This window comes from Chiloscyllium plagiosum, unplaced genomic scaffold (assembly GCF_037043375.1).
Source record: "Chiloscyllium plagiosum isolate Xiang-an unplaced genomic scaffold, Cpla_swu_hap1 HiC_scaffold_20, whole genome shotgun sequence".
Taxonomy (NCBI): Eukaryota; Metazoa; Chordata; class Chondrichthyes; order Orectolobiformes; family Hemiscylliidae; genus Chiloscyllium; species Chiloscyllium plagiosum.
The window spans coordinates 15811151-15832055 of NW_028270158.1; the positions used below are offsets into that span (position 1 = coordinate 15811151).

Consider the following 20905-nt stretch of genomic DNA (forward strand, 5'->3'; position numbering starts at 1 on the left):
AGATTTGTTACATTGTTAATTGTTTAATATTCCATTACTATCGATCAAATTGTTGGAGAGGAATGATTAGATTCCCTACAGTGTGGAAACAGGCCCTTCGACCCAACCAGTCCACACCGACCCTCTAAAGAGTAACCCACCCAGCCCCATTTCCCTCTGACTAATTCACCTAACACTATGGGCAATTTAGCATGGCCAATTCACCTGACCTGCCCATCTTTGAACTGTGGGAGGAAACTGGAGCACCCGGAGGAAACCCACGTAGACACAGGGAGAATGTGCAAACTCCACACAGACAGTCACGAGAGGCTGGAATTGATGCTAGGACCCGGGTGCTGTGAGGCAACAGTGCTAACCACTGAGCCACCGTGCCATGCAGCCAAAGCTGACGAGAGGATGAGCAACAGTCCCTCAAAGTGACAAACTGGACACATTTGTTTAATTGGTCCTTGCATATAAACCAACGTGATGCATTTATATAGCAACTTTAATGTAGTGACGCTTCTTGTGATGCTTCACATGTACATTCTCAAACAAAATATGGTGCTGTCATGAAATATTAAACAAGTGACCAATATGTTGCTCAAAAGACACAGATTTTATGGAAGCTCTTACTACTCTCCAACAGATCTAGGCAAGCCATTTTATATTCACATCAGAGCAATATTTTTCAGAATTATTATGGTGTAGTAGGAGGCCATTGGGCCCATCATGGCCGTACCACCTCTATTATCTAGTGCCAATCTACTGCCTCTTCCCCATATCCCTGCACGTTATTCCCTTCCAAATAACCATCTGAGGCCTCTTGAATGTCTCCATTTGAACCTGCCTGCACCTCACTTCTAGGCAGTGCATCCCATACCCTAAAACTCTCACCTCACATCGCTCTTGTTTCCTTTTCAAGCTTCACCCTATCTAATGTATCCAGCCCGCTCATAATTTTAAAAACCTCTAACAGCTCTCATCTCAACTGCCTTCTGTTCAGGGGGAAAAAGTCCCAGCAGTCAATCTGTCTGTGTAGCTGAAGTTTCTCATTCATGGAACATTCTAGTAAATCACTTCTGCACTCTCTCTAGAGTACTTACACCTCTCCTATAATGTGGCACCCACAACATTTTCCATCTATTTCCCAAACCTGAGACCTCAGCTCCTATTCCCGAGGTTGACGACAAATTCTGAGGACCAGCAGTCACCAGCGCACAGTTTACTTTCCACCAATCATTGGGGTTGATGGGATTCGAAGAGGCAACTATCCATATTACCTGCAAATTCTCCCTCCCCCATACCAATCATAGCAGCAACAACGTTGGGCATTTAAGACTCGTCAAGATACTTCTAAGGAGCAATTATCAACCACAATTTGATTTTGAGCCACACAAGGAGCTGTCGACAGGCTTATGGCATGTGTCCCTTCCTCTGAGCCAGGAGCTCTGTGTTCAAGTCCCATCTGAGGATTTGATGGCTGACCACTGCAGATTCTTCCAATACAGGAGATGGTGCCATAACCATCATACCGCTGGCGCAGGCTGGTGGTAGGAGGGTAAACATGGGTTGAAATCCCATCATGACAGGAAGTTAGATTTAATTTAACTGTATGAAGCTTGAATTGAAAGCTACTCTCAGTAATGGGTCCCCTGAAACTGTTGTCAATTGTTGTCAAAAGTTCATTCATGCTCCCCCTATCCTGGGGATTATCATTGATCAGAAACTGAACTTGACTCCTCATATATGATAGGGGTCTTTAAGAGACATTTAGATAAGCACAGAAATATGCAAGGAATGAGGGATATGGACCAAGGGCAGGCAGAAGGGATTAGTTTAATTTGGCGTCATGTTCAGCACAACATTATGGATCGGAGGGCCTGTTCCTGGTCTGAATAGTTCCATGTTCTATAAATACTGTGGCTACAAAACAAGTCAGAGACGAGGAATCCTGCAGCAAGTAACTCACCTCCTGCCTCCCCAAAGCCTGTGCACCATCTACAAGGCACAAGTCAGGATGGAATACTTCCCACTTGCCTGGATGGGTGCAGCTCCAACAAACCTCAAGAAACTTGACAACATCCAGCACAATGCATCCCACTTGATTAGCAACACATCCATAATCTTCCACTCCCTTCACCACTGATGCTCAGCAGCAGCAGTGTGTACTAGCTACAAGATGCACTGTAGAGATTCGCCAAGACACCTTAAATAGCACTTTCCAAACCTGAAACCACTACCACCGAGAAGGACAAGGGCAGCAGACACATAGCAACCTGCAAGTTCCACCCCAAGCCACTCACCATCTTGACTTGGAAATATATCGTCATTCCTTCACAGTTGCTGGGTCAAAATACTGGAACTGTCGCTGTAATGGAATAGTGCATCTACCTAAAGCACATACATGGCAGCAGTTCAAGAAGACAATCGAGAGTGTGGTGCTGCAGGTCAGGCAGCATCCGAGGAGCAGGAGAATCGACGTTTCGGGCAAAAGCCCTTCATCAAGAAGATTCCTGATGTAGGGCTTTTACCAGAAACATCTCCTTCTCCTCAGATGCTGCCTGACCTGCTGCGTTTTTCCAGCACCACACTCTCGACTCTAATCTCCAGCATCTGCAGTCCTCACTTTGGTCTAGTTCAAGAAGACAGCTCACCTCAAGGGCATCTTGGGATAGGCAAAAATGCTGGCCAAGTCAGCAATGCCCACATCCTTTGAATGAATATTTTTTTCAAAAATGTCCTTTAGGAAAGGAAATTTGCTGTCTTTATCTAGTCTGGGCTATATGTGAGTCCAGACCTACAAGAATGTGGTTGACTCTTAAATGCCTTCTGAAATGACCTCACAATGATCCAAAGTTAACACTGGCCTTGGCAGTGATGCCCACACATCAGCGAAATGGGGTTTGTTTTTGAAGTGGCAGGCAGTAAGACTGGGAATGACTCCTAGGCAGCCGTGTGAAGGAAAGGATATCAGAGCCCACACCATCTTATCCAGAGCTCCTGAGGACAGTATGTAGAATTAGTAAGGAATCTGGAAACGCAGACTCCCTGAATGAAATGTCTCACACCACCGTGTAAGGACAGTGACCGAAAGCATGGATCACGTCGGGGCCCTTAAGAGACATCTTAAAGTTAAAGAGAGAGATGGGTAGGTTTAGGGAAGGATTTCCAGTGTTTAGAATCCAGGCAACCAAAGGTACGGTCGTCATTGGTGAAGCAGTTACGCTCACAGATGCTAAATGGTAAGCAATTGGAGGAATGGGAGCTCACAGAGCAGCACTAAAGTCAGGCATTGAAAAATGTTTGATCAGAAATTCCAATTCCTTCCAAACTAAAGAATTCCCATTGGGAGATGCCATGCAATAGGAGGAAGTGGGCAGTAATTTTCTTTTATTCTTTCATGGCATGTGAGCATTGTTGGCAAGGGTAACGTTTACTGTGTTGTCTATCCAAGGAGGTGGTGATAAGCTGCCTTATTAAACTGCTGCAGTCTGCCCTGTAGTGCCAGCAGAAAGGGAGCTCCAGGACCTTGGATCCAATGACATTGAACGGTGATGTAGTTCCAAGTCAGGATTCTGTGAAGTTTTCAGAGGATCTGACAGATGATGGTGTTCTTAATTGTCTCAGTGGTAGAAGTTGCAGGATTGGACGGTGCTGTGTCAAATGAGCCTGGCTGAGTTGCTGCAGTGCATCTTGCCAATGGTACACAGTGCTGCTGGTGGAGGAAGTGATTAGTTTAAGATGATGAGTGGGGTCCCAGTCAAATGGGCTACTTTGTCCCGATTTCTGTCCACCTTCTCAAGTGGATACCTCAGTTGAATGAGACAATGGGATACCCGAAGAGTGATTTTAAAAGGGAGGGATTCATAATAGAGAAACGTTTAATCAGTAAGGGAATCCAATGTTGTGGGGAATAGGCAGGCAAATGAGAATTATCAAGTCAGCCATGATCTCATTGAACGGCAGCATAGACTCAATGGGCTGAATGGCTTATTTTTGCTCCTATTTCTTATGGTTTTATTCCGCCTCAGTGATCCACTTTGCAGATACTTTACACTCTGTGAGAGTTGAGCTTATCAAAGATTCACCTTCACTAGTCTGAGACGAACCAGATAAATTGTGTTAAAATGTTTCATTGTTTAACAGAAAGAGGGATATTCAGCTGAATAAAATTCTAAATAAAATGTTATCACCAGTGCTGCAGTGCTTAAGCAAAGAAACAACTGCAAAAATGATCTCAATCATGATACCTTCTTTGGTTTCAGGTTATCAGGGATATCTTATTAATAGGCCATCGGCAAGCCTTCGCCTGGGTTGATGAATGGTGTGGTAAGTCCATCTAAGTAATTGTACTTGTTTTTAACATTACATATAGTACTTCATCAATATTGTGTAACCAGAGCTCTCTCTCGTATTGTAAGTGGGAAAGGACAAGCAAAGATGTTTGGCCTCATTGCTGGGTGGATTAGGATTTTTTGCAGATTTGCTGACAACAGTACATGTCCATTTTCCAATAAATCCCAACAGTAGCAATCTGGCACTTAGTGAACACAGTAGCATACATATCAGTGATAGTAAACACTCCATTAGTTTTGGATCATCCATTTTGATTAAGGTTATTGTGATCTGAAATGTTCACTCAGTTGCTCATCACTGTTGCTGTCTGATCTGTAACTATTCCAGCATTTTCAGATTTTGAGCAGTATTTTGCCTTTGTTTAAATCTAATTTAGCTTGGAATTAAAAATCCAGATCTGTCACCCTCACTGCAACTGAGAGGGCTACAGGCTTGTGATTGACTCCTGGTCCGAATTCACGTGTTCAATTTTTATATAGCTGAGTGCATTCAAATAAATAGATTCCTTCTACACTTCCATAACTGAGAGATTAATCCAATGTTAATTTCCAAGATGAGAAACGGATATTATTTATGTTTAACTCACAGATGGATATTCTCTGTACTTGCTGCCAAAATACCCAGCCTCAATGCTTATCATTCATGTTTTGTTTTAAAATAATATTCTAAGAAAGAGGAAATACATGACGAGACACTTATTTTGACTGTCAATTCGAAACAAGAAGGGGAACATTTAGCAAATGCAATTTGCTAAACCCTTTAGACCATTTCAATAAGGATTCGGACAGCAGTTTGAAAAGATCAGTAGGTTTACTGACAGCACTGCTGCATTTTGTTGCAATGGATCAACTGTTTATAAATGAACTTTTAACTGGAACACTTCGACAGCATGGCAAAATACCATGGAAAGCAAGGTAATGGTCTGCACAGTGTGTGCCCTGACTTTGCAAACAAAACCATTGTAAGAACATCAGAATGAGGAGCTGTAATAGGCCATTCAGCCCCTCAAGCCTGCCCCACCATTCATTACAATCATTGGCTGATCTCATCTCAGCCTCAACTCAACTTTCCTGCCCTTAGCCCACAGCCCTTCATTAAAAATTTATCTCTTTCTTAAACTTACTTACTGTCCCAACATCTATCACACTCTTGAGTAATGAATTCCACAAGTTGATGACTATTTGAGAGAAGCATTTTAATAAAATTATGAAGGATAGAAGCAGGGGGGTTGTTTCCACTGAACTAGAACTAGGGGGAATAGCGTCAAAATAAGGGAGAGCAGATTTAGGACTGAGCTGAGGAGGAACTTCTTCACCCAAAGGGTTGTGAATCTTAGGAATTCCCTGCCCAGTGGAACATTTGGGGCTTCCTTGTTGAATGTTTTCAAGGCAAATTAGATTTTTGAACATTAAAAGTTATGGTAAGCAGATGGGTAAGTGGAACTGAGTCCACAAAAAAAAATCAGCCATGATCTTGTTGAAAGGAGCAAGCTTGGGTCAAATGGCCTACTCCTGCTCCTATTTCTTATGTTCCTCATCTCGGTTTTAAATTGGCAATGCCTTCTCCTAAAACTATGATCTCTTGTTTGAGATTGCTCCACACAAGGATGCATCCTTTCCCCATCTATTCTGTTAATCCCCTTCAGCATCTTATGTGCTTCAATTAGGACACCTCTCATTCTTTCAAATTCCAAAGGGTTTAGGCCTAAACATTTTTCCTCATCTCTGGAATCAATCTAAATGAATATCCTCAAAACTGCCTCCAATACAAGCACATCTCTCCTCAAGTAAATTATGTGCAATACTCCAGATGTGGTCTCATTAAAACCTCATACAGTTGAACAACACTTCTGTACTTTTATACTCTGTTCCTTTAGCAATGAATGTCAAAGTTCCATTTACCTTATTACCTTCCATACTTAATATACAAACTATCTGTGATTCATGCACAAGGGCACCCAGATCTCTCTGCACTGACACACTCCAAAGTTTTTCTCCATTTTGGTAATAATTTCCGATTTATCAGGGATAAATCGCATCTGCCACATGTTGACCAATTCACCCGCCTAACATTAGTGAGGTCTCTTCTGGAGTTTTGTGTCCAGTTATGGGTCATCCTGTATTTGAAGGATGTGGAGAGGGTGCAGTAGAGATTTACCAGGATGTTGCAGGGAATGGAAGGTTTGAGTTGTGGGGTGAGGCTGGATAGGCTGGGACTTCTTGCACTAGAGCATAGGAAGTTGAGGGATGACCTTAGAGGTTTATAAAATCATGAGGGGCATGGATAAGGTGAATGGCAGGTGTCTTTTCCTTGTGGTGAGAGATTTCAAGACCAGGGGGCATATTTTTAAGGTGAGAGGAAAAAGATTTTAAAAAGACGCAGAGTGTGTGTGTGGGATGACCTTCCAGAAGAAGTGGTGGATATGAGGACAGTGACAACGTTTAAAAGATACTTAGATAAGCGCATGAGGAAAAAATGTTTGGAGGGATATGCTGCCTGACCTGCTGTGCTTTTCCAGTGCCACACTTTTTGACTCTAACTCTCCAGCATCTGCAGTCCTCACTTTCCCCTTGGAGGAATATGGGCCAGGAGGAGGCAGATGAGACTAGCTTAGTTTGGGATTATGGTCAGCATGGACTGGTTGGACTGAAGGGTCAGTTTCATGCTGTATGACTCCATGACTCTATAGCCTACTCACGAGGAAATCCCAGTTCCATACTTGCTTCACAGTAACCACACACGTCACAGATAGGAGTTATCTCAGAACATGGAGAGGGAAAAGATGTTGAAGATGTTGAAAGATGTCAGGACCCCAACATTGGGTGTCTTTGTGAGTCATGATCCACATTGCTTGATGTCCAAAGTGAGTTTCAACAAGCAGTCCATTTAAATGGAGAGTGTGTCTGATCATTGTCATATTATAGATGGCGGGATAATGGGAACCCTTCCAATGCTGAAAGACTAGCAGTCCGACCGTCTGAGGTAAGCAGGAGGGTACAAGGGCCGAAATACACTTGAAGAATTTTTTTAATGTCCGTTTCCCCCACCCCAGGCTAATTTCACCTCCAGGGGCCCAGCAGCCTTAGCTGTGGTCGTGTGACCAAGGTGGGTGAGGGAGAAGGGGAGGCAGGTTTCCCAATTGGAGCATCTCTCTCATTCCTCTGTCTGCCTCCAGGGGTCTGCATACCAATTGGAATTTAATCAGCATTTGGAGCGTGACCTTAATTGGCCCTATAATCAGCACAGTGAATTACCCTGTGCACAGGTAACTAGATCCTCTCCTAGAAGTGGAACTGCGACAGGATCAAAATCTTGTTCAAAAATTCAGCCCGTTGACTTTGTGGTTTCAGACAAAGCTAAAGGATTGGAAGTGTTCACTCTGCCTCCCACTGCACTGCCACTGCCTTGTCCCACTGTGTGCTGCTTGTGATTTCTGTTTCCATTAGTAAGGTGACTGGCTCGCGAGATGCCAGAGACATGAAATCATCGCGAGTGCAGGTTGCCAGGACAACCAAATCGGGAAAGAAATGACTTTGACGAATTCTCAGTAAAAGTGCTGCAGGTTAAATTGGGACATCAGCAATGTGAAGTCAGGATTAATTTGCAGCTCTTTGACATTTCTGCTGGTCCACCTGTCCTTGTTAAAGGAATAAAAGTGCTGAATTAGCACTGTTTATTAAACTGTAAAATGCATACACACCAATCTGTTACTATTATGAAGAGCTGTTGTGGTGCAATGGTAGTGTTGCTAGTAAAAAAGGCTGGGTTCAAGTCCCACCTTCCCCAGAGTTGTCATCGCAGGCTAGTTGAGAATAATTTAAAATCAGTTGATACTTTCTGCCATGTGGAGTGTACTACACCCCCTTGGGGTGGGTGGGGGTGGTTAGACTGGTGGGACCATTGAAAGGTTAAGGGTTTGGAAAGCAAACTCAAGAGGTTCTCTTACAGGTAATAGCTCTGCTAAATAATTCTGAAGCTCATCAACAACAACTGCATTTGTCTGGCACCTTTTTATTGCAGCAGGCTCATGCAAAAGTGCTTCATGAGCGATGATCAAATAAAATGTGGCATGGAGAGATTTGGCCAACTGATCGAAGGCTTGCTCAAAGGTTGACATTTGAAGTAATATCTTAATTGAGAAGACTGAGGGAATAATTTAAGAAGCCTTTGGCCTGTTGAGCCTGCTCAGTCACTAAGCGCTGAGCTCATCCGCGGACAACATTTTCATGCCCCAATCCCAAGATCTCTGTGTTCAATGATTTGTCACTCTCACTGTTGTCTTGACTGAGCATCCACTGGGCTCTTAGGCAGAGAATCCCTACGATTCACAACACTCTTGGTGAAGACATTTCTTCTCTCAGACCAAAATGGCCGACCGCTTACTCTGAGACTGTGCTCCCTGGGTTCTAGAACAGCACTTCCCAACCTCTGACCCCTTATTGAGGCTTGAAATGCTCAGTGGAAGAGAAAAAGGCTGTGAAAGCAAGAGCACAGTTGTCACAACTCATTTCGAGAGCCATGGTAGCTGTGCTTGGCAGCTCAAAATTTCAGAGCCAAACCAATACCCGCCCCCTTTTGCATGAGCCTGCTGCATTAAAAAAGTGCCAGACAATACCCCCCCCCACCTCCTCCAAGCTTTGGGAAGTTGTTCCAGGTTTTCCAGTTGGACAAAACAGCCTGTCACTCCATCTTAGAAACATTATATGTTTCAATGAGAGCCCCTCTCGTCCTTTTGAAATCGAGAGAATATAGGCTCATTCCACTCTGTTTCTTCCCAAACGGCCCTCTTATCCCAGGAAGCAGAGAGGCTGAGGAAGGGGATTGCAGTGCTGAGAGCCCAGGCAGCCAAAGGCCTGGTCACCATTGGCAGAGCGATGGCAATTGGGAATGTGCAGGAGACCTTAATAATCAGCCAATATGCCATCTCTGGGTTCACTGAAACCAGGACCTTTGGTATTGAGGGGTACATCCCAGTAGATCAATAAAAGAAGACTTGAGGATCTGGAAAGGTAAGCCCTCATAGGCCTTTTATTCCTTCTTTCAGAACAAATTACTGAGACGTGAAAGTAAGGGGCCTGTACATAGTTTCTAAACTGAGGTGTTATGGAACAAATGGTACTCGACTCCAGACCTCTTAGCCCAGAGGTAGTGGTGCTACCAATGTGCCACAAGACTCCTCAACGTGATTAACAAATTGATCAGGGTAAAAGACTGCTGATGCTTGCAGTAAGGAAGAGGAAGTGAGGATAAAGCCTTAAACCTGATCTAATATTAATTCTGGTTAGTGGGATTTTCTGATGATCCCAGTGATTATAAACCGCTTCAGTCCGATATGCCTATTGACAATTTCATTTCCCCAAAGAATATAAATAATACTGTGGTGTGTAGCAATGCTGTGTCATTATTGATTTGCCTCCAGACCACTGTAATTGATGGAATCGTGTTAAGACCTATTAGCCAAGGCCATTTTCCCGGTCTATTTTCGGATACCTGGGCTGACGACCCTTGATTACTTGCTGTAATGGACCCCACCCTCAAAAGCATTTTGTGAAAGACCGTCTTATTTTGGAGGTTCTATTTGACCTGCTTCCCCAACTCGAGCCACATGAAGATGCCAAATGACTTTCTGTTGCAATCTCCCAGACAGGGTCGCGACCTCTGGTTGGTTGGAGGTGTTGCATCGAATGAGTGCCATTTTCCAATCAATGAACACCTTTATCCATTGGTTGAATCTGAAAATGAAAACAGAGGCTTTGTTGTTTTTAGGTTAGATTAGATTCCATACAGTGTGGAAACAGGCCCTTTGGCCCAACAAGTCCACACCGACCCTCCGAAGAGCAACCCACCCAGACCCATTCCCCTTCATTCACCCCTGCCTAATGCACCTAAAATTACTATTCTCATTTTACACAAGAGATGTTCACGCAGTGTTACCCAGGTCACTAGTCATTGCTTGCATTTCATTTTGCACGGTTCCCAAACTAACACTAACAAACATGGTGGACTTCCCAGGGTGCAGGACAATGAGTTAGCTGGAAAGCAATGGGGAGAGAGAAGATGGGGGAAAACATTGAATGATGAGGAAAACTTGAGTTGTTTTGAACTCACAGGGAAACATGGGAATCCTCTGTTTCAGGTTCTTTTCCAGATCCAATTTTTCTGGATGGTCTAGTGGTATTATGGCTAGATCATTAATCCAGGGATTGTAATAATGTTCTATGTTCATATCCTGCCCTGGAAGAAGATGGAATTTAAATTCAATAAATATCTGGAATTAGAAGTCTGATGGTGACTGTGAAATCATTGTTGGTTGTCAGGGGAAAACACTATCTGGCTCACTAATATCCTTGAGGGAAGGAATTTGCCTTCCTTACCTGCTCTGGCTGACATGTGACTCCAGACACACAGCAATGTGGTTGACTCTTAACTGCCCTCTGGGTAATTAGGGATGGGCAATAAATGTTGGTCTGGCCAGTGATACCCACCATTCTGTGAATGAAAGTACATGGTGGATTAAATGTAAGTGTTTGTTTTTGAAACTGTGCTTGACTTGCCGAGTTAGACTAATTGACACATTTATACCACCAAAGTAACAACCAATTTAAACATTGCTATTGCTGTTTAGATTTAGCCACGTTCCCTCGAGTTCACTGTCACGTCACTGTGGTGTGTAATGAACGGTGTGCGCATTATGCAAGGTCTTTTTCTCAGAAATATTTGCATTGTCTTGGCAAGACTTACTGCATTTAATTGCTCATGCACTTGATGTTCTCCATGTTGGTCTGAGATCTGATAATCCCACCAGGCCGATGGTGGTGCTGGGGGAGGTCCTGACTCGTTGTGAAGCGTTTCTGATTGTGTACGTACACAATGAAGAATTTCTTTCAGTCTGAAGGTGACCATTTAAATCTCACTGGGTTGTGACTTGCAACCTCTGACCTTGCCTCTCACCCCCGAATTCTGCAGGCCCAACCTCAATGAGAATGAGCAGAAGCAACCTTCTTGCTTTTGGATCACCCAAAGAGTAGGCCTCACCTGGCAGGCTTTAGACCTCAGAATCTACTGACCCCTGATGAACCTGCGGTTACTGGTGACCCAGGGTCATGAACTGTCAAGGCCTGTGATAAGGCCTTGGCTCCTGTGCCTGTCAGTTCTCAATGAGCTGATTGGACCACCCACAGCTGAGTTACCTTGCTTGTGGGTGGAAGGGGAAATTGCCACCAAACATGCTAACTTTAAAAAAGGAGAAATTCTAGTGATGTTAGGAGCAAACCTATTTAATTCCAATTAGGTTGAGGCCTCAGTTAGAGAAAATGATGAAAGGCAGAATAAAGGAATACAATATTCAAAGCAACTAACATCACCAACCTAACTGCTAATTGAGCCTAAAAGATGTCATTTGAGGCAGCTCCTCCCCCCACCTTCATGTATACCTGTTTCTCAAGCCTTGTTTCAAAAGCTACCAATATGATTCAGAGGCATCATCCCATTATTTGTACAGATTATACTGCACAGAGCAGTATTACCAAAAATAGAACATTGTGCAGTTCCCCCCGCTGGCTCCGTTGGGCAAAACAAAACCTTAGTCAGACACTTTTTTGTTTCTTGAAGCCTGCGGCCACTTTAAATTGCAGCACCTTGAGCTTTCACTCTGTCCTGCCCTTGCTCCACCTTCACATAATGCCCGATGTTGATGCTGAACTGTGGTAGACAGCAAAGCAACATTTAAGAAAAGCATTCAGGCCCACATCACCAAAGCAGTTTGCAAAAGAGAAATTCAGATCTTACAGCATCTTAAACATTTCATCGGCTGTACGAGGGGGTCCTGATTTACAAATATTCAACTAACAGCATTCGTATTTACGAATGCAGCCGCATGTGGTTTTAAAATTTGAAGACCCCAACGTATTAACATTTCCTGTACTTACAAACAATTGCTTCATATTGTTTTCTACCTTGTGTACAAATTGACTTCATAGAATCCCTTCAGTACATTCAGCCCATCGAGCCGACAACAACCCTCCAAAGAACATCCCATCCAGACCAACCCCTACCTACCCTATTGCCATAACCCTGTATTCCCCATGGTTAATCCACTTAGCCTGCAAATCCCCAGACACCATGGGCAATTCAGCATGGCCAATCCATCTAACTTGCACAGCTTTGGACTGTGGGAGGAAACTCACAGGACGGAACCCATTCACTGCCCAGGGACTGTTTGTGAAGCTCTGTGGGATGTCCTAAAATGATGACAGACACTTTTACATTTGTTTAAGGATTTCACAGTGAATGATTATTTTTTAAAGTGTGGTCACTATAATGTAGGGAAAAATTCAATGTTACTTTGTGATCAGCAAGGCCTCATGTCACAGAAATCCCTACAGTGTGGAAGCAAGCTGTTGGGCCCATTGAGTCCATACCAACTCTCTGAAGAGCATCCCACCCAGACTCAACCCCCCTACCCTTTAACCCTGCATTTCCCATGGCTAATCCACCTAACCTGCACATCTCTGTACAATTTAGTATGACTAATCCACCTAACCTGCACATTTCTCCACAGTTTAGCATGGCTAATCCACCTAACCTGCACATCTCTGGACTGTGGAAGGAAACCCTAACAGACGTGGGGATATTGTGCAAGCTCCACACAGGCAGCCACCCAAGGGGAGAATCAAACCCAGGTCTCTGATCCTGTGAGGCATTAGCGCTAACCACTGAGCCACCATGCCACCCTCAAATGGGAAATGAGCATATAGCAGCTTTTCATGAGAAAGGAATGTTGCTTGAGACTCCTGTGCTTCTTTGAGGAGTGTGTTGGGACCTTTTGCCCTTGAGCATTCAGGTCGTCATTGGATCACTTTGTGAAGGACAGCACCTTAGACCAGTTGGTATGTGTCCAGTATCCGTGTCTATCTACCAGATTTGCTCAAGTCCTAGTGAAGGAAGAATGATTGGAATGAGCGAAGTGAATGTCCTTTAACCTAGTTGCAGATGACATAAAAGTAGCGGGCAAGGCAAATGGTGAGGATGACACAGTCTGTAGAGGAATATGGACAGGTAAATCGAGTGGGCAAAAACTTGGCAGATGGACTGTAATGTAGGAAAATGTGAGGTGATGTGCTTTGGCAGGAAGAACAGTGGAGTTGAATATTATTTAAATGGAGAAAGACTGCAGAGAGCACTGGAACATTTGGGAGTCATCATTCATGAATCACAAAAAGCTAACATGGAATTCATTGCCACGGAGAGCAGTGGAGGCCGGGACATTACATGTCTTCAAGGCAGAGATTGACACATTCTTAGCCTTGCAAGGAATTAAGGGATACAGGGAGAGTGCGGGTAAGTGGCGTTGAAATGCCCATCAGCCATGATTGAATGCCACAGTGGACTTGATGGGCCGAATGGCCTTACTTCCACTCCTATTTCTTATGGTCTTAACATCCAAGTTCAGCAGGTAATAGAGCAGACAAATGAAATGTTGGCCTTTATCTCCACGTAGAGTATAGAAGTAGAGAGGTTTCTTGAATACTGTGAACAGTTTTGGCCCTTTTATCTAAGGAAGGATATACTGGCAGTGGAGGCAGTCCAGAGTAGGTTCACTAAGCTGATAGCAGATACGGAGGGAGGGCCTGATGAGGAAAGGTTAAGTTAGGCCTGTATTCATTGTTACTTAAAATGATACGAGGAAATCTTACTGAAATTGACAAAATTCTTAAGGGGCTTGACAAGATAGATGAGGAAAGGTTGCTTCACTTTGTGGGACAGTCTACAACCAGAGGGGACAATCTCAGAATAAGGGGATCATGCATTTAAGACTGAGACAAGAAGGAATTTCGTCTCCGAGGTCAGTGAATCTGTGGAATTCTGTACTACAGACAGCAGTCAAGTATAGCCAAGACTGGAATGGGAATTGTTAAGTCAGTTGGGAATCAAGGGTTCTGGAGAAAAAGCAGGAAAATGGAGATGAGGATTATCAGATCGGCCATGACCTCACTGAATGGTGGAGCAGACATGATGGGCTCAATGGCCTACCTCCGCTTCCAAGTGGTCTTCCGGAAGTAAATTCCGGAAACAAGTGAAGCATGATAATAAGAAAGTTATTTGTTGCGATCGTCAAGAACATTTATCAGGCTAGGACACTGAACCGTAGTTTTCCTCCAATTAGCAACTAAGCACCTTTTTAAAGGTAATGATGACCAATTCATTAATACATGCTCCCAGCTGGGAACTGCAATTAAGCAAAGCTGTCCTGTTTGTATTGTAGCTCTGTCTGGAAAAAGCACTCTGTGTGAAAGGAGCTGCCTGCTGCAGCTTTGACGTCAGGGAATGTCTGTTCCGTTGAAGTGGAATATTGTTTTGTGTTTCTGATGGATCCATACTGACTTTGAAAGTTGATGAATCAAATTTTGCAATCTTCATGTCTTTCACTGCCCCTTTCTCAAAGGCAACTGCTCACTTCATGGTGAGAGCATTGCCCATTACCTAACCCACTCAGAGCTTTGACAGTTCAATTTCCGAAACCATTCCACAACCTGTGTCTGCAAATTGGACAGATGAGGTTGCTTGTGGACTGCCAAAGGCCTGTTTGCCATGCAGCTCCATTTATTTTTGTTTAATTTGAATCATGGAAGCTTAAGGTTTTGTTGACTTACAAAGCTCCTTATTAATCATCCAATCGATGTTGTGGCTGAGTGATAGGCTCCCTACCTCTGGGCTAGAGTTTTGGATCCGAGACCCATCCAAACCACAGAGATGTGCGAACAGAATGAATAAAAGTTAGTTTAGAACCAAATGCAAAAGCCTTTCCTTTTTTAAAATATATTTCCAGTCAGTCACCGTCCAAGTGATCAACATGTGTAAGTTATACTGCATGTTACATTATTTGCATGGCAGTCCCTTGCTTTCAGTAACTGCTGGGTGTTTATTACCTATTATTGGTGCCCAAGGAATGGCTGTCAGGCTTGTCCTTGTTTCCAAGGCCTGGTCCACGGATCTCCCATGAACCCTGCTTATGGACGTAATCCTGCTGTGGTTTGCAATTACCTCCTGTAGGGTGGCCGAACACGAGACTCTCCCACTCCTTCCACCTGCCCACAGCCATCGTGAAACATACAAAACAGGAGTAGGCCATTCAGCCCCTTGGGCATGCTCCACGCATCAACAAGATCATGGTTAACCTGAATGTAATCACACTTCCACACCCGGTGACCTTTTACCCCCTTGTTTAACAATAACCTATCTGCCTCCATTGAGGTTGACAGCATGGAAACAGGCCCTTTGGCCCAACTTGTCCATGCCACCCAGCTTCCACTATTAATCTAGTCCTATTTGCCTGTGTTTGGTCCATACCCCTCCATACCTATCCTATCCATGTACCTGTCCAAATGATTCTTAAATGACAAAATTGTACTCGCCTCCATCACTCCCTCCGTTCCAGACACTCACCACACTCTGTGAAAACAATTGCTCCTCAGGACCCTCTTGTACCTCTGCCCTCTCACCTAAACTTGTGCCCTCTAGTTTTAGACTCCCCTACCATGGTGAAAAGCTGCTGGCTATCTACCCTACCCACTCCTCATGATTTTATAAGCCTCCATTAAGTCACCACTCACTCAAGATCTTGACCCAGTGGGCAAGAGGTTCAGTAACAGACACACCAGTTGCAACTACAAAAAGGGAATTCACAACAGGTATCGGAGCTCAATTTACATGGCCACCTGTCTCTAGGGGAGTGCTGTCCATAGAGACATAGAAAATAGGAGCAGGAGTAGGCCATTCGGCCCTTCAAGCCTGCTGCATCATCCAGCTCTGTACCCTGTTTCCGCTTTCTCTCCATACACTTTGATCCCTTTAGCCCCACTCCTTTATTCCACTCCTTCTCGAAAGCATTCAATGTATTGCCCTCAACTGCTTTCTGTGGCAGAGAATTGCACAGGCTCACCACTCTCTGGGTGAAAATAGTTCTACTCATCTCAATCTTAAATGGCCTACCCCGTATCCATAGACTATAACCTTGATTCTGGATTCCCTAGCCATTGAGAACATCCTTTCTGCATTTACTGTTCTAGTCCTGTTAGAATTTTAGAGGTTCCTATGAGATCCCTCCTCATTCTTCTAAACTCCAGAGAGTATAATGCTAACCAATCTGGTCTCCCTTCATACATCAGTCCTGCCATCCCAGGAATCAATGTGGTGAACCTTTGTTACACTCCCTCCATCACCAAAACAGCCTTCCTCAGATAAGGAGACCAAAACTGTGCACAATACTCTAGGCCACCCATTGGCTTGCCTGGAAACCAAGTCATGTGGGTGATATTGAACACTAATTGCACTGTCTCCCATTAGCCTGAGTAAAAGTAACAGTCATTAAAAGTCATTCCCAGTGGCACAGTGGAAATTAGGAATGTGGTGGGATGGTGAGTATTCTTGTTGGAGGAGATAGAAAGAGACTGTTTCCACTGACAGAAGGAGTCCGAGACCAGGGGACAGAGATGAGCATTGAATGGGGAAAAAGCTAATTGGAGAGAAAAGATCATGTGGCTGCCATGTCACCACTAGGGGGAACACTACACACTCATATATTAAATTGATGTGTTGCTTTTGAACTCACGCACAGTAGCTCAGTGCCATTAACCAAACTAATCAGCCAATCCTCAATTTGATAGACAAATATTTAAACCTTCCACTGTTATAGTGAATCCATTTGGGGCAGCATGGTGGCTCAGTGGTTAGCATTGCTGCCTCGCAGCACCAGGGATCTGGGTTTGATTCCACCCTCGTGTGTAGAGTTTGCACATTTTTCTCATGTCTGCGTGGGTTTCCTCCGACAGTCCAAAGATGTTCACGTTAGGTGGATTGGCCAAAGAAAATTGCCCATAGTGTCCAGGGATGTGCAGGCTAGGTAAATTTGCTATGGGAAATTCAGGGTTACAGAGGTTAGGTTGAATGCTCTTCAGAGGGTCATTGTGGGTTTGATGGGCTGAAGGGTCTGTTTCCACATTGAAGGGATTTAACAGGAACAGCTGCTCATTCTCATGAGACCCATAAAGAAAGAAGTCTGTTCTTCATCAGCAGTGGTAGCTGCTTACCAACAACAAGGTCTTCAACCGAGTATAAAAACGCAGCACTTGTGACAGTGCTAGTGCCCCTGTCTCTGGATCAGGAGACCTGGGTTCAAGTCCCACATGGCCCCGTGGTCAGTCATAACATCTCTGAACATGTTGATTAGAAAACTTCTTAAAAACCCAGTGATCAGAGTACAGCCCGCTGAATTTCAGATTGGTCATGTATTCATCTCCATACAGAATGTAGGCAAAGGTGAAGACTGCAGATGCTGGAGATCAGAGTCTGGATTAGAGTCTGGAAAAGCACAGCAGGTCAGGCAGCATCCAAGGAGCAGGAAAATCGATGTTTCGGGCAAAAGCCCTTCATCAGGAATGAAGGCCTGATTCCTGATGAAGGGCTTTTGCCCGAAACATTGATTTTCCTGCGCCTCGGATGCTGCCTGACCTCCATACAGAATGTGTTGCAATGATCATTTCAGATCCAGAATACCCCTGCCTGTTGTAACTGTGTTATGGCTCCATCTAAATAAGTGTATGTGGATTACAGTGGCCACTTTCAATCACAGCACCCTGCCTTGTGTGTTGGGAACAGACACTGCGTTTTTGTTTCAGTGAATTGTTATGTTCAGTCACGTACTGAGAGAAGGATGTTAATGCCGTTGGAAGCAGTTCAGAAAAGATTACTTACTGGACTAATGGCTCGGATGAGCAGATTTCCTTATGAGGAAAGACTAGACAGGACTCGGTCTTTATCCTCTGCTTTTTTTCTCTCAGAGGGTTGAGAACATAGAACATAGAAAAATACAGCGCAGTACAGGCCCTTTGGCCCTCGATGTTGCGCCGATCCAAGCCCACTTAACCTACACTAGCCCACTATCCTCCATATGCCTATCCAATGCCCGTTTAAATGCCCATAAAGAGGGAGAGTCCACCACTGCTACTGGCAGGGCATTCCATGAACTCCCGACTCGCTGAGTAAAGAATCTACCCCTAACATCTGTCCTATACCTACCCCCCCTTAATTTAAAGCTATGCCCCCTCGTAATAGCTGACTCCATACGTGGGAAAAGGTTCTCATGATCAACCCTATCTAAACCCCTCATCATCTTGTACACCTCTATCAAGTCACCCCTAAACCTTCTTTTCTCCAATGAAAACAGCCCCAAGTGCCTCAGCCTTTCCTCATACGATCTTCCTACCATACCAGGCAACATCCTGGTAAACCTCCTCTGCACCCGTTCCAGTGCCTCCACATCCTTCCTATAGTATGGCGACCAAAACTGCACACAATACTCCAGATGCGGCCGCACGAGAGTCTTATACAACTGCAACATGGCCTCAGGGCTCCGGAACTCAATTCCTCTACCAATAAAAGCCAGTACACCATATGCCTTCTTCACTGCACTATTTACCTGGGTGGCAACTTTCAGAGATCTGTGTACATGGACACCAAGATCCCTCTGCTCATCCACACTACCAAGTATCCGACCATTAGCCCAGTACCCCGTCTTTTTGATACTCTTACCAAAGTGAATCACCTCACACTTACCTACATTGAACTCCATTTGCCACCTTTCTGCCCAGTTCTGCAGCTTATCTATATCCCGCTGTAACCTGACACATCCTTCCTCACTGTCAACAACTCCACCGACTTTCGTATCATCCGCAAACTTGCTCACTCAACCTTCTAGCCCCTCCTCCAGGTCATTCATAAAAATGACAAACAGCAATGGTCCCAAAACAGATCCTTGCGGAACACCGCTAGTAACTGCACTCCAAGATGAACCTTTACGATCAACTACTACCCTCTGTCTTCCAGCCAGCCAATTCCTAATCCAAACCTCCAACTCACCCTCAATGCCATACCTCCGTATTTTTTGCAGTAGCCTACCATGGGGAACCTTATCAAATGCCTTACTAAAATCCATATACACCACATCTACCGCTTTACCCTCGTCTACCTCCTTAGTCACCTTCTCAAAGAATTCAATAAGGTTTGTGAGGCACGACCTGCCCTTCACAAAACCATGCTGACTATCATTGATCACATTATTCCTATCCCGATGTTCATAAATCCTATCCCTTACAATTCTCTCTAAGACATTGCCCACAACAGAAGTGAGACTCACCGGCCTATAGTTACTAGGATTATCTCTACTCCCCTTCTTGAACAGGGGAACCACATTTGCTATCCACCAGTTTACTGGCACTATTCCTGTAGACAATGAGGACATAAAAATCAAGGCCAATGGCTCTGCAATCTCCTCCTTTGCTTCCAAGAGAATCCTAGGATAAATGCCATCGGGCCCAGGGGACTTAAATATTTTCACCCTTTCCAGAATTTCCAACACCTCTTCTCTACATACCTCAAAGCCGTCCATTCTAATTAATTGTGACTCAATATTCACATCGGCAACAATGTCCTGTTCCTGAGTGAATACTGACGAAAAGTATTCATTCAGTGTCTCCCCAATCTCTTCAGCCTCCACACGCAACTTCCCACTACTATCCTTGACTGGACCTATTCCTACCGTAGTCATTCTTTAGAAGAGAGTCTTTGGAATTCCCTTTGCTCAAAAGGCAGTAGATGCAGGATCCTCAAATATTCTTCAGACAGAGGGAAATCGATTCCTGATTCCCAGTGGGATGGAAGATTATCTGGGGGACAAGCAGGAATGTAGAGTTAAGGTTAAAATCACATCAGCCATGATCTTATTGAGTGGGAGAGCAGGATTAAAGGAACGAGTGGCCTAATCTTGTTCCTTATTTGAATGTTCTACAATACACTACCTGAGAGGGTAGTGGAGACAGATTCAATTGTGCTTTTAAGAGAGAATTGAGTAGGCAGCTCGAGAAAACATGTGTAGGGCTGCAGGCAGAAAGGTTAGAGTCATGATGGAACTGGTCACTTGCTCTTGTAGAGAGTCAACACATCTGAAAGGGCCAAATGGCCACCTCCTATGTGGTAGCTATTCTATTACTCCATGATCTGTGTCACCATCATGTAGTCTCATGCTCCCTTGCTCACATTCCTGGCCAGACATCTGAAAGTTAAAAAAACGATGTCAAGGATTTTAGCCTGAGAACCTGACTCAGTGAGTATCCCTGCAAATTAACTAGCCAGTAAAGGTCATGAATCGCATCGATCACTGCGCACAGTTCTCCACAAGTCCAGCCTAAGGCCATTTTAATAAATGCCAGTCATGATAGGCTTCGTGTAGCGTCCATGCATTTTTCATCTGTGCGTCAAGTGGAAGATGCTCACAGCAGAGAATGTGATTTGTCTGTCTCTATATTCAGGGGGACTGTCTACAAGCAGGTCTGTATGACCACACTCCATTAAAAACCAAAAGCCGGAAGGTTCTCTTTATCATAGTATCCCTGTAGTGTGGGAGCAGGCTATTCATCCCATCTAGTCCACTCCCACCCTCCAAACAGCATCCCCACCAGACCTGGCCCCATACTCTATCTCCCCTACCAGATCAATATCCAATGAGCCAGGA

The 20905-nt window shown here is 44.3% G+C and overlaps 1 protein-coding gene across 1 annotated transcript in view; it reads left to right on the forward strand.

Annotated features, from left to right (window-relative positions):
- Window positions 1-20905, forward strand: part of LOC122560829 (cytoplasmic phosphatidylinositol transfer protein 1-like) — a 206365-nt gene that overhangs the window by 154898 nt on the left and 30562 nt on the right. The window contains exon 9 of the mRNA XM_043711972.2: window positions 4248-4311. Coding sequence (XP_043567907.1) covers window positions 4248-4311 — 64 coding nt within the window. The remainder of the gene's footprint in view (window positions 1-4247; window positions 4312-20905) is intronic.